This window comes from Pygoscelis adeliae, unplaced genomic scaffold (assembly GCF_000699105.1).
Source record: "Pygoscelis adeliae isolate BGI_AS28 unplaced genomic scaffold, ASM69910v1 Scaffold7, whole genome shotgun sequence".
NCBI lineage: Eukaryota > Metazoa > Chordata > Aves > Sphenisciformes > Spheniscidae > Pygoscelis > Pygoscelis adeliae.
In genome coordinates, this window is record NW_008825268.1 from 7,886 (window position 1) to 21,956 (window position 14,071).

Consider the following 14,071-nt stretch of genomic DNA (forward strand, 5'->3'; position numbering starts at 1 on the left):
GAGCTTGAGGTACCGCGGGGCGGGGGGCGCGCTACGGGGACGGGCCCCGGGATGCCGGCGGCCTGGCTGAGGCCCCGTGTGCTCCGGCGAGGCTTCGGGGCTCGGCGCCGCTCCGCAGCGCTGCTGGGTTTGGGCGCAAGCGTTTCCGGCCGCTGCGGGGTGCGGTGGGGGTCAGAGACCGTTGCCTGAAAGTGCTGTTTTGAGAGTCTGATCTGGTCCTACGAGGAGGGATGTTCGTGGCGCTCTGCCTCTGTGTGTGTTTGTGAGGTCGGTGAGGGTTCGGCGTTCAAACTTGCCGCGTGTGCAAAAGCCCGCCAAAAAGCTTTTCACAAACTTGGGAAGCCGCAGACAAATAAATGAGTGCATTTTAGTATAAATGTAAGGGTCTTTTTGGAGGGGGGGTGGAGAGAGAGAGAGAGACGTTCCTATGTCTCGATGTGTCTAACATGGTTGGGAAAAAGAAGGTATTGAAAAGGGGAGTGGGGCACTGAATTACTCTTAAATCAGTGGTGCACTTGTTATGGGAGCTCACACTGGAAGCTCCTTCTGTGCCGTTTTAAGTTCTATTGCTTGATGAGTTTTCAAGTCTGACTGTGTGCACTGTTAGTGTGCCAGACTCCAGCCTGTGGTAAATCCAAGTGGCACCATGTTAATGGTAAAAGCTCATCCCGGGTGACATCCGTAGACCCTTTCTTGTCTTTCAATTTCCAGTGCTTTTCTAAATGTGAAGCTCATGTATCCTGCTGTAGCAATTTGAAGGAAGGGAAAAATTTGAATTTTCCTCTTTTGTGCACTCTTCAGTGATTCTGATTTTTAGATCTTGTTACCCTAGCTGCTGAAGGGAGAGAGCTGTTCCTGTGTGTGATCACTTACCAAAGCAGAACTTTGGTGTTGACAAACCAGACAGCTTCGTAGTGGAAAATACAATCCTTAAATGGAAGGGGTTGCTACTTATGGGTGTGCATCATCAAGCTTTGATTGATGTTTCTGTGCTGAGCCCGGCGCCTCTCATCTTCTCAGCATGGTGCTGCAGCTTCTTGGTTAGTACGCCCTGAGTTCTGTAGAAGAGTGTTATGAAGCTGGAGGGAGATTGTTGTGCTGAAACTATGAGCTACCTGCTGCCTCAAGTGATGGGTGTGTGAACATAGAGAAGCAGAAGAGTGCCCTTGTACCATGTGGGAGAGTTGAGTGTGGTTAGTCCTTCCCGCTGGGAGGTGCTTAGTCCTTGCTTTGAAGGTATATTCCCATCCTTTAGAGGAGCACACGTGTGCAGCACTTACTGCTAAGGGATGTGTATTAGGGAAGTGTGGCATTAGGGATATAGTTAGGGTTATGAGACCACAGCATGTGTTAACAGTCACTGAATGGCTTCCCATCAGGGAAATATAAATTGAGTAAATGTAAATGTTTCTGTAAATGGAGTTTCCTTTTTATTCCCATTCAGATTAATAAGCTTCAAAACAGTGGTTGATACTTGGTTTGGGCAATCTGTTTGAACCTGACTTGCAATGGCTTTGGCTGCCTTTTTGGCCTCTGCGGAGCGGTGGGAGGGTTGTGTCAGGCTGAGTTCTGAGTGACAGGGATGGAGCCCAGCAGGCTTTGGGTTTTGCTTCTGCAGCCATCTGAGGAAGTTCAACACACCCGCCTCACTTCCCTGCTGCAGAGTGTGAAGTGTTGGACCTCGGTGGGTCCCTGGGAGCTGTTACAAAGCCACTGAACTTAGACTGTGTGCTGCTCAAGGTTTCTGCTGTGTCTGTCAGCAGAGTCTCCTAGAGCAAATGGCAACAGATGCACCCCTGGCAAACTGTTCCCAAATGCTTTGACAAAACCAGTAAGTTATTTGCTGTGTGTGTCTGCATCCACATCAAGATTCTTGTGGGCACACTAGTATCTGCTGACAGCCTTTGTGTTTCAGATCATGAGTTGATACGTAGGCTGATTTTTTGCAGGCTAGATGCAGCCACAGAGCTTCGTTCAGTAAGACTGTAGATTGTAAATATAGTTGTTTTGGTGGTAGTTAATTTTCCTTTCTGTTCCACTGGTCTCCTGGCAGAGAAACTAATGAATTTTCTTTTTAATACAGAGAAACACCAAAGGTGAACTTGCACAGTTCAAACAGATGGTATTAATTGACCCGGCTTTGTTTTACTGGCCATAATCCAAGGAACAGCTGCAGAAACTGTTGTATCTGTATGTAGGTGATGAGCCCTGGAAACAGTAAGAATGGCTGGGGATGATGATACCTGCTCCATGACATGCTGATCACCTGCTTTTGGCTTAGATGAGCCTATAAATCACACATGTAATTAAATCAAATAGCTGCATAATTGGCTTCCTGTGAGTGCTTGCTGCACTACCCTTTGATAAATTGCTAAAACCTTATTGGAAATCTTTTCAGCTTTTACAAAATTTTGAAAGTCTGTAATAGTTTAACTGTATTATAATTCATTTTTTTTCTACTTGTATGATTTGTGAGGTCTGCCGAAGTGCGGCAAGTGTCAAAACTTTGTTTGGATTTTTGAGAAGGGCAGTTCAAGTGAGCGAAGAAACTTTACTCCGGTGGAGTGCCCTGAGTTGAACTGAAGTTCAGCTGAAGGTAGCCAAAAACAGCTGTTTGTGTGGAACTGTAAAGCAAGATGGTTACTACTTTCATGAGCATAAGCTAGAACATTAGAAAGATGTAACCTTACTTTACTGATGCAGCAAAACAAACTAAGATTTCCAAGTAAAACTTCTGGCATGTTCAAGTTAACTCTCCATTGTAAGATACAACTGTATTACTGTAACATTGCAACTCTGACAATTTGTCCAGACCTATTATGTGGTGTGAAAAACATTAAGTGTCTTCAGATGTTCAGATTTTATTAAACTTGGTTACCTGGTGTATTTTTTAAGATATCCTGTTCTTAAAATCTGTAACCAAATTACTTGTACTTGTTTTTTAGGCCCCTGGAGGAATTGCAACACCCCTTGTTTACGGCCAACTTCTAGCTTTATACCTGTTGCATAATGACATGTAAGTGGCTTGTATTAATCTTTAACTTCAGATACTGAATTTGTCACTATCAGCTTGAGCTGTAGTTGCCAGAATATTCTGTGTAATTGGTTGTGTGACTAACAAAATCCATGTAGGCAGTGCTGCTTTTTTTTTAAAAAAAAATTATTCGTGGAATTAAGTCTCTTTCACCCCTTGCTCTGTCAGGAAAGTTATTCTCCACGTTTGCCCTTTTGAACTGTAGGAGATTGCCTTTAGGAAGAAAGTTCCTTAAATAGTGAAATTGGCTCCTTTGGAAAACGTTGAACACTTCAGTGTTTTGATTTGTAGCTTTTCAAGGTTGCATTTGTTTTGAGTAAGATTGCATGCTCCTCTGTGTGTCTAATTACAGCAGGGTAACTCTAAACTGTCCATGTTAAAAATGAGGGATGCTGTTGGCTTGAATGAGCTAAATCTGCATGAAGCGGTAATCCTTTGAATTCAGTCTGGTGGGTTATTACCATGTCCCTATGTGAACCTGATTCACTATGTTTAGGGTTTTATTGAGAAATTGCTGATTCAGGCAGAATAAATGACACTGCCATGTTTGATTATCAAGCCAAAGTAAGCTGTTGGTGTGGGGATTCAAAGATTTGGGTGTTTTCTTGCATTGTAGATGTATATTCTTTCAGGGCAAATTCCCTGAATGCTGATACTGAGTATTAGGTTTAATGCAGATAACCTTGGTTCAAATGAATTTGAAGTTTTAGAATTGTGCTTTAATGAAAAGCCGTCTTTTTCTCTATTTAGCATTTTAAATCTTTCTGAGAATGTGTAACCATTTCAGTTTGACTTCTGTGCTCTAAAGGTCAATGACTAAATATTTCAATATGTCCAAATATCCAGAATGAATGTGACAAAGGCGGGTTGGGAAGAACATGCACGAAACAGTCTAAATCTTTGATGTGCAAAGCGGGGTGTGGGCACATGAAGAAAGTATTTTTGTGCTATTAAGTAGAATAAAAATATCTTTAAATGGTGCTTATTTCATCCTTTTAAACTTTTATATTTGTATGCTTTATAATGTACATAATATATTAATATCGGTAGTACATGTATATAATTTATAAATACATATGCATATACTGGGGGTGCATGCTCAAAAATGTTTGTCTGTTTGAAGTGCGTGATCAAAGTTTGGAGACCACTGGTCTAAATGACTACTGAGACTATGAAAAGTTACTATTTGTACATGTGTTCATCAAAGATGCAGCCATTCCAAAAATAAAACTGTAAAACTAACTTCTGTGAAATGCTGCCTAGGGTAGATAAATGAAAAACCTTTTCTAAACTGGTGTTAAATGAGGCAGTTAATGAACTATTTGTTTTATTATGGCAGTCATGTTGTCTACCTGAGAGTAACTTTGTTTTTCTACTTCAGTAGGCGTAGAAGGAATATCTTAAAGCACTGAGGCTGTGTTAATTATAGCATCTCAACAAACCTTTTGGTGTCTCCTTGTAGCAAACATTTGGTTACTGAGAAGTATTTTTAACTTAATTTTTTTTTAGGAATAACGCACGATATCTTTGGAAAAGAATCCCTCCTGCTATCAAATCTGTAAGTACTTCATAAAATGCCATTTGATACTAAACCAGTTTTTTATAAGCTTGCAAATAATGACTTTTTTCCCCCAAGGATTCTGTTTGGTGAGTAGCCTTGGGTTCAGTTCTGTGCTGTGAACTGCTTGCCCAGTAGATGGCATGTTGGTCTTTAAGATCTCCTAGTTGCTCATCTGTTACCTCTTTTCCTTCCCAAATAATCTGGTGCAATAGAATTTGGTCAATCTGTAGACTTCTTAGTAGAAAGCCTTCTGATAAAGGGTAGTCAGCTGGAGAAAAGCAATGGATCTGACTCTGGGATGGGGGTTGCATTCCACATGAGGGTGCAGAATACCTTGTGTAATGAAAAGTGACTTCAGATAAGTTGCATCTTCAAGTTGATTAACTTTCTGAAGGCACTTGTTTTGCATTGCATTTGGATCAAAGATGCATTTTGAGGATTTAACTAAATATAATGCCAGAAATGCTTCCAGACTTTACCATTGTTAGGTTTTCAGTCTGAGGTCATATTTTACAAGGAAACAAGTGTTCTGTAGTCTTGTGTTAAGAAACATCATGGTCAAGATGGGACCTGTCAGGTGGTTCTGAAATAATTTTCTTTCTCTTTCAAGAAAAAAGTAGTTACATCAGTTGAGTCAGTAGTCATCTGGACCAAATTTTACTTGGCCTTTCTCTGAAACCTGCTGTATTTGTTGCACAGCAATACTCTGAATAATCTGGCTTTTTGGTGTAACTTGCATTTCATATGAAGCATCATTCTTGGTGAGGGAAATGCATTGCCTGAATTATTTTGAGAAGGTTATGCCTCAGAGCATAGTATTTTCTTATGCATGTGTGAATCTTCTGCTAATTGAGTGAAGTAATGATTAGTACGAGTCTTAACTTCGGAAACAAATTGGTTCTCCTTACAATTGAAAATATTACTTTGCCCAGTTTGGTGTTTGGTTGCTATTCTGACAGGGTGTTTTGGAGTCTAGTTGACCAAATGACAATGTGCAACACAGTAGAAGTGGCCCTTAAGATGAGTAGTGGGAGAGCCATTGCAGCGAGTATGGCACCATATTAAGTGTGACCTATTGTCGACATTTCACGGCTTTCAATTTGAGAATTGCCTTCACTGTGCAAACAGCCATTGCACTGTGTAAAGCCTCTACTGAAGAGGCAAGCATCCCTCTAAGCAGAAAATAAGCTGTGCCTGTCCTTTTGCAACTCTGGTCAGCAGTCTGAGTGCAAACTATCCTCCATGATTATTTTAGCTGGTATGTCTGCCTGGATTGATATAGCTGACATGTGAGCAGACTTTGCGTATGTGGGTGATAAAGTTTTGGCAGAGGATGGATCAGGGAGCTTGCAGCAGTGATAACCTGCTAGAGTAACATTTCCCAATGTTTGTTCATCATTACAGGTATTCTGAAATACTCTTGCAATAGGAAAAGGAGGGGAGTGGAAATGGGTTTATACAGAGTGGTCACTGTAGAGAATACACCATTCTGGATTAACTGGGTTTTTTTTTTGTCACAACAGGCAAATGCTGAACTTGGTGCAGTTTGGTCAGTAGGCCAAAGAATCTGGCAGAGAGACTTTCCAGGAATCTATACAACAATCAGTGCGCATCAGTGGTCCGAGACTATTCAACCAATCATGGAAGCGCTTAGAGGTAGAAATTGAACTCCTGTAGGTAGTGTGGAATCATATGTTGCCTTAAATTATTTGCGTGCTCAAACGCAAATAGACAAGTAGACAAATGACTGCTTATTATGAAAAATCAGAAGTGATCAGGAAGGTTGTTGCCAAGTTTTTGTAGGTTTTACTTAAAAGAATTTAGGTGTCAGGTGTAAATAAAAAGCTCATTACAAAAACTTGTAGCAACAAACTAAATTGTTTTTGTTAGGACTGTGTGTGTGATTGTATATTCTTTCATATTGGAATTTCACACCATATGTTTTGTTCTGAAATGGCAAAATAGACCATTAGTTATCCAATTTTATCAGACTTCTAACCACTATTCTAGGGAACTTGGCTTGGCATTTCAGAACCTTGTGACACTTACGAAAAGGTTTTTCTTTTAAATGTGGCTTTAGAGGAATGTTTTAGTTACAGACTGTGCAACAGTAGCATGCAGAGTCTTACTACTAGAGGGCAGTACAGGCTGCTAAAAAGCCTTCCAAAGTATTTTGCAATAACAAATTCTCTGTAGCTTTAGCAACAGCTGATTTGCAGATGCCTTGGTATCAAAGCAGTTGTGGTTAAAAAGGCATGAATAGTTTGACTAATTGCTTTTTCATTCTTTTTTTTCTGATTGTGAACTATTTGACACACTAGCTTATTGCAAATGGAAAATGCCATTGGAAGCAGAGTTTTCTAAACCGGTTTACGTACTGGTGGTAGTACCCAAGATGCTGCAGACTGCATTTGGAAGTTAAATGTGGTCTCTGAGAGGTTTTGTCCTGGCATAGAGCAAGCTGTTGTCTCTGGCTGCTGACTGATACTTCAGTGAATTGTGGGAAGGGAGAGGAAACTTCTAAAGTGCTAGCTTTAAGGGTAGTAGTGATTTTCCAAATGTGTTAGGATTGGAAAAATTTTCTCAGATTCCCTAGTTATGGAGATTAGTCTACTGTCTGCTTACAGTGTTTATCTCTCTTAGATGCAACTAGGAGACGAGCCTTTGGACTGGTTTCTCAGGCATATACCTCAATAGTTGCAGATGATTTTGCAGCCTTTGTTGGGCTTCCTGTAGAAGAAGCTGTGAAAGGTACTTTGCATTTATTCACTGAATAGTTTTTCTACAGATGATTGAGATCAGAGAGCTGTAAGTGATGGTAAATAGACACATGTATATAAATTGAGACTATTATAAAGAGAAGTGATGAGGCGGTGAATAGAGATAAATGTCTTGGTTCTGGATAAGAGTTTGATTTTATTACTTGCCACTAGTTACCATTGGTTATCTTCCCCTTCTATATGTAGAAGTGTTAAAGCAATTCTGCAATGAGAGAAGACTGAAGGTAGTGGGTTAACCTAGTTTTGTGTGCTGCTATTACTTTTATGAGCTTATTTGTCAAACTAAATGTCTAAATGCCTACAAGAAATATGTCTTAGAGTTGTGGCATATAGGCAGTGTACTGAGATGCTTTTCTACTGGTCTTAATGTGCATCTTTATTTTGCATTTCTAGAAATTCCATAAGATATTTGTTCTTACAAATGTATAAATGCCTTTTCAGGTGTATTAGAACAGGGCTGGCAAGCAGACTTTTCAACTCGTATGGTAATGCCTAAAAAGCCAGGTAGGTGGAGCTGTTATTTCATTAGACGTTGAGTTCAGCATTTTCTAGTAATGGGGTGTTAGTTTTTAATTAAAATTTTGCACAATATTCTTTTAGATAACTTTTTACAGTGGCATAAGCCCCCATAACATGGAAAGTTTATAAAATGTAGGAAGTACAAAGTAGTGGGTTTGGTTTGGGGTTACAAGTAGTTTGGATTAAACTACATACTCAAATTAACGTTTTAAACAAAAGCAGACAGGATATGCTATGATTTCTCCCACTCCTCCTCTTCTGCTGGCTCTGACTCAGTGGAATGTAAGTTGGATGACCTCAAATGACATGTCTTTATTAGATTAAGATGAGTAAAAATATACTATTTTGAACCTGAGATTTTTCCAGAAGGAGCAGAACTTCTTTGGGCAGGGATCTAGTGGATCTTTGTGTTCTGAGGAGCTCAAGTTGTTGCTATAATTTCCTTTGCTTTTTAAAATTTAGTCTACTGGATCTTTTCTTCCCTGCCATGATGTTGATAACAGAGTATCTGTTCCTGCAAAGCTCAGCCTGCAAAAATAGCTGGGTTTTTTTTGCTAAAGCAGTATCTATGGCTGGCTGAGGCAAAAATAAATGTTAAGCTATGAAAGTAGAGATGAAATGACTGCTCTTAAACTGCACAGTGCAGCTCTGAAGAAGGAGCCGAATTACAGGGTATGTAAAAAGGCAACATTTATTAGTCTAAGAAGATACAGTTTGTATGGGCAGAATTTCTAGGTGTTCAGAGCCCAGAACTTTATAGTAAACGTGTGCCAGGCAAGGTGTTGAAATTTATCCCTCAGGGTACATAACCAACCAGAGTCCTGAGCTTTTGCATGTGATCAGTTTTTTCATGAACTGGTTGCAAAATATTCAGTGCTTACAAGTACTGAGAGTTAGTTACATGTGGTTCTTTACCAAAAGTGTGTGTGAGAACTATTTTTGAGGCAAAAGAAAGAGGCAGAAGGTTGTAATCTGTTTTGAAGCTGTGTGTCTAAGTAGCTAAGCCTTGGATATTCTGCTTTTTATCTATGAAGTAAAACATGGTAAATGAACAGGCTTAATTTTAATTACCTTTTTATCCAGTTTTGGCTTGATGTATAGAACTGTTTAAAATTGGTCCACTGCGCTAACCTGTGTTTTTCTTCAGGTGTGCTGGAAGCTTCCTTTAACAGATTTATTCCTTCATCAGGTACTTTCTGTTTGTGTAATCTACTTGCATATATCTAAACTTGCATGACTAATATAAATGCAATTTCACCAGCACCACAAAATGGGAATTGTGTCCTAAAGAAGTGAATGTTGTCATTCCCCCCTCAAAAAAACCCACTCCAACCAGGTGCTATGTAAATGTGTTTCTCCCTCTGTCTTCTTTCCCTCACATTTTAAGGAGTGCCTGAGATTCCCACTTCCATAGCTGAAGTAGGGAGCAGATTCCAAAGCAGGGGTACACAGCCCCTGTAAAACAAAGGATTTTGGTGAGAACTTCTGACTTACAGGCAGTTTCTTCACAAAGCAACTCTGAGTAGGTTTTGTTGCTTTTATGTGATGTGCGACTTCTGAAGTCTTGCCTGTAGAAGAAAGCAATCTTCTGGTTTTCCTCAGAGCTCAACTATAGATTGAGGTGTAATATGTTGTCATGCTGATTCTCAAATCACTTTTGTCTCTATTGTTCACAAGATAGTGACAGCAGATCTGAATTGGTGGCTTGCTGTGTCTAACACAGTTGCCAAAAGTGTCTTAAATTTGCAGGTTTAATTCCAATCCAATTTCAAGAGCTGGGGTCTTGCTTTTTGAAAACATTCTTTCAATTGTCCGCCTCCTCTATCATGTACTTGCAGCCCTTAGCAGTATGTCTACTTTAACTATATCCTGAATGCTAGTCTGTTAACTCTTCAGGAAGAGTAAATGCAAATTTTCCTGCTATTTTTTATTTCTGATTTTTAATTCCTAACATCTCCCTGGCTTTCGTCACTTGTCTTCCAACCTATTGTTAAACTGTAATCTCAGGTTAGCTGGCATTTATATAAGGATCTGCATGTGCACTGCATTCTCCTGCAACCCATGCAGTACTTTGCTGTGTTTTGTTAGTCGGATAACCCAGTAGATTTATTTGGTATCTTCAGTATAGCAACTTGTAAGGAAGGAAGCAACTGAAGAGCTCCAGGAGCATTTTTTCTCAGGTGGAAGTACTGTCAGTTTTAATTATTCAGGCTCCATTATATGCAAGAAAAATTTTGGAGACTGCTGACAACTGGAAATTGTTACAGCTATCTTTGCTGTTAGTAACTCTTGGACTACTTAATGTTGCAGATAACAGAAAAGTAATGTCAGCTAAAGCTGCTTAAGTAGGAGATACAGTTAAGATATGCCCTGTAAGGCTGTTTAACAGTCTGATGCATTTAATTTTTCCTTACTGTTGTGGTGGATGGTATTGCGGATGGATTTGCTTTCTTAATTTCATTAATGATGCATTTGTTTTATCTTTGTAGAACCTGCTCCAGTTCCACCCATTCCAAATGAACAGCAGTTGGCCAGATTGACTGACTATGTGGCTTTCCTTGAAAATTGATTACCCTGCTCCTGTATTCAGAACAACTTGGGAATCCTGTGTACTGACAGTTCTAGAAATCTAAGATTTATTTTATTTCATTTTTGTTAAATGTTGCAGCATCCCCTACTCAAATGTGTGAAGTATACAATGTATGTTATCCCAATTCGTGTTTTGCCAAAGCCAAGCTAGCAATTGAAACAATCTTTTAACTCCTGTAATATTTATTCAGTAGGTACACAGCAGTATTACATAGTAAGTTTTTTTACTGACTTGTAGCTGAGAGGGGCAGAACTTTTTTCAGGTATATTAGAAATGGAGAAGAAAAATTGAGTAATGAAGCAGGTTAACTGTGAGGAATTTATGCTAGTAGGTTATGTGCTTCTATGCTGAGTATTGCAGTGCTTTTCACAGATCAATTGCATGTTGAACTAAAGTACAAAGAGTGGAAGACTGCCCTACCCATATCTGCAGAGAGAAAATATTTTGATGAAACAGTAACTTAAATAAGAAAACAATTTACAGTAACTCTTTTGCAAGTATATTTGTGGCATATTTATAATTGATCTTTTTTCTTGTTCGTCTTTCTGGGTTGTTAAATCTTCTTGTTTTGATGTGAGAAACTTCACATTGGGAATATTTTCACAGCAGAACAACTGGAGTCATTTAAGAAAGGCAAATCTTCACTTTGAGGAAGAATTTTTACTTTTGGAAGGTTTTGAGTGACGTAGGACACCAGATACTTTGCTGGTAACAGTACACCTTCTTGAGGCCTGTCATGTCCTGGTTCTTTTCAGTACACTGGGCCAGGATCTACAAGAAACAACTACTCTTACCTGTCTTTAAGCTTTCTGGATTACCTCTGCAGTTATTGGAGAGGAATTTAAAAATTAGAGTAGGTGTCCCTGAGTAGAGACCAGTTAGGATGGGGATGATATTTTATGCTGCAATGCCAGTTTGAGGAATATATTTTCTATACCAGAGCACTGCTGTGTTAACCTTTGAGTTGAGAGTGGATTTTAGAAGCAGAAAGATGACTTGTATTCCCAGGCTTCTTATTTGTGTAATGTTGGTAAAAAGGCTATGGGAAAATAGTGGTGCTTTAAAGGGCAGTGCATGCCTTCATTTGCGTCTCCCCTCTTTTCAACATCATATTCAGTGGTTTCATTGCAGATGGCAGGTGTGCCGTATGTTGTGATTGTTTTTTCCAGTGTGCACTACCTACTGTACATTCTCTTGTTGGGGGTGTGTTAGCAGGGAGGAATTATAAACTGTGCACTGCTGCTTTGAGAGCTCCCTTTATATGTAAACACTTACTCAAAATGATTATTTATTTGAAACCCACCTAAGACTTGGATTCCTGAATTTATCTTCAGTGATATTAAAGAACATGTTTACACTGACCTTGTGTACTTCATTTTTAATTTTCCTTAGAGTACGATTGTTCTGGTTCGGCTAGTTTTTAATTAACTCTTATTGGTCTAATTTGGGTAGAGCTAGTTAAAGATTAGTGCAATACATTGTGCCTAGATGGGTATTTTGAAGAGGTTTGTGTGCAGCAATTGTATAGTTTTATACTTAAAAAAAACACTGGTACCCTTCAGGTGTCTTTTAAAATAGCCAAAGGCGTAAAATACTTGAAGAGCTAAGTGAAAATTTCCCATTCTGGGTATGTATTGTGCAACTCTGCAGTTGTTTGTAGCACACAAGAACAACCCTGCTTGCAGCAATGAAAATTGGACATGATTAAAGGATTACTAACCACTTGCACTTAATAAATGGTAATGGGAGAAGAGCAACGTAGACACTGGTAATCTGTGTGTATCTTAAATCTAGTATCAAATCTCTCTCAAATATAGTAAGCCTGACTCTTCTCTGTCCAGTTCTAACAAGCTCATAATTCTGAGATATCTGGTCTGCTGTAAAATTTAAGCCGGCTTTTAGCTTTGGGTATGGTGTTAACTCATAACTTGCCTTGAGTACTGTGCTCCCAGCCACACTTTTTTGTTTGTACTTCTTTGGAATCCAAGCTATTTCAGGTCGTTTTCATCCTCATTGCCCTTTATTATGGCTTCTGGTTCACAAAGATCCTTTTTCAGATGGGCTGCTTGTTGCCACTCTTACTAGTCATGTAGTGGACATAGCATGGCTCATAACAGCAGAATATTTTCTGTTTGTTCCTGATCCTTTTGAAGATTGGCTCTGTTCTAACATCTCTTGACCACTGCCTTGTTCTCAGTGTAGTAATGACAATGACTTCAGTATCTTTCATCAGCAGTGATGACTAGGTTGGTGTGCATCATTGCATGTCTTTATTCAGGGTTTTCCCCTCTGGTTAGTGCAGTGCATGCATGGATAACAAATGGGCAGTGAAACAGTAGATGAAATTTCAGTATTGTAAGACACTTCTGGTCTTCGTAATCAGACTTGCTTTTGACTTCTTGAATAACTTTATAATCTTGGCATTGATAAAGTTCTTTAGGTTAGCAAGGCAACAATGTTGAACATAACAGGTATTAGTAATCTATGGTAGCCTCCTCCACTACGAAAACTTACTACCTGCTACTTACCTTAGCCAGTCCTTTCCCTTTTGCTCTACTAGTTTGTGTAGTTTTGGAAAAATCTGTTGTATATGAAGTAGACCACTTAGTTCACATTTGTTGGTTCTTTGTAGAAAAAGTTAATAGATTTGAAGCTGCCTACAAAACCAAACCACACTTCCTCAAATACTCTTCTATGTATTTTTGGTATTTCTCCTTTTTACTAAAGAAAACGCTGCCTGATTCCTCTGTCTAGACACTCATCTTGGTTTTCTGGTTTTAAAAGGGCAGGTGAGGAGCAGGCTGAGTTTAAGTCTTGGTGAAGGAGCTAGAAGTATTAAATGTTGGAGAAGTAGGGGTATTACAGCCAAATGGAATGCTGTGCTTCGTGTCTGGGAAAGGCAAACAGGACAAGCTGCTTTATTGATGCTAATTTGAAGTAACACTGGAATAGGTCTTAATCTACTGCCAGCTTAATACAAATGGCTTTGAGGGAGGTTGTTAACTGTCATGAGACCTTTAATGGGCTTGTTTGGCATGTATTGGACTAAAGTCAAATTTTTACTTCTCCAACATGTTCTTAAAATTAGTGAATAATTTTATCCTGCAGCAGGCTGTCAGCTGGTTCACAGTACCTACAAATAGGAAATTTATATCCAGTGGCAAGTTTATTGTAGTTCTTTGTGGAGATTGTGTGATACTCTGTCATGATTGATTTGGTTTCTGAACTGCACTGTGCCATGGATCCTCAAAATGGGAGTGAGGGCCATCTCCAAGTACTATGAAATGATGTGCTTCTGTTTTAAAATATTGGATCAGAAAGTTTGGGTTACAGCAGGTGGCTAATGAAATTCACAATTGGATTTAACGGCTGAAGACAAATGCAGCTTTTCCATATCAACAGAGGGTTTCTAGGTAGAAAGACATGTTATTGTATAGCATAGTTTCTCTAATTAGATGAAGAAGACTTAACCAGTCTCTGAAATGTAATGAGAAATCTGTCCACAGAGCTGTGGTTAACCTAGCAAGCAAAGGTATGAGCTTGATAGAAAAGGTAGGAGAATTCAGTGCTCTTGAAGGCAGTGAGTA

The 14,071-nt window shown here is 39.3% G+C and overlaps 1 protein-coding gene across 1 annotated transcript; it reads left to right on the forward strand.

Moving 5' to 3' along the window:
* Nucleotides 1–2,945: 2,945 nt before the first annotated feature.
* Nucleotides 2,946–11,845, forward strand: COPS8 (COP9 signalosome subunit 8; the record flags this gene model as incomplete). The annotated part of the gene is made up of 7 exons (XM_009329660.1): nt 2,946–3,016; nt 4,544–4,592; nt 6,119–6,251; nt 7,239–7,346; nt 7,817–7,879; nt 9,042–9,083; nt 10,384–11,845. Coding segments are annotated over 7 exons (546 nt in total), but the record flags the coding sequence as incomplete, so codon positions are not given.
* Nucleotides 11,846–14,071: the final 2,226 nt, after the last annotated feature.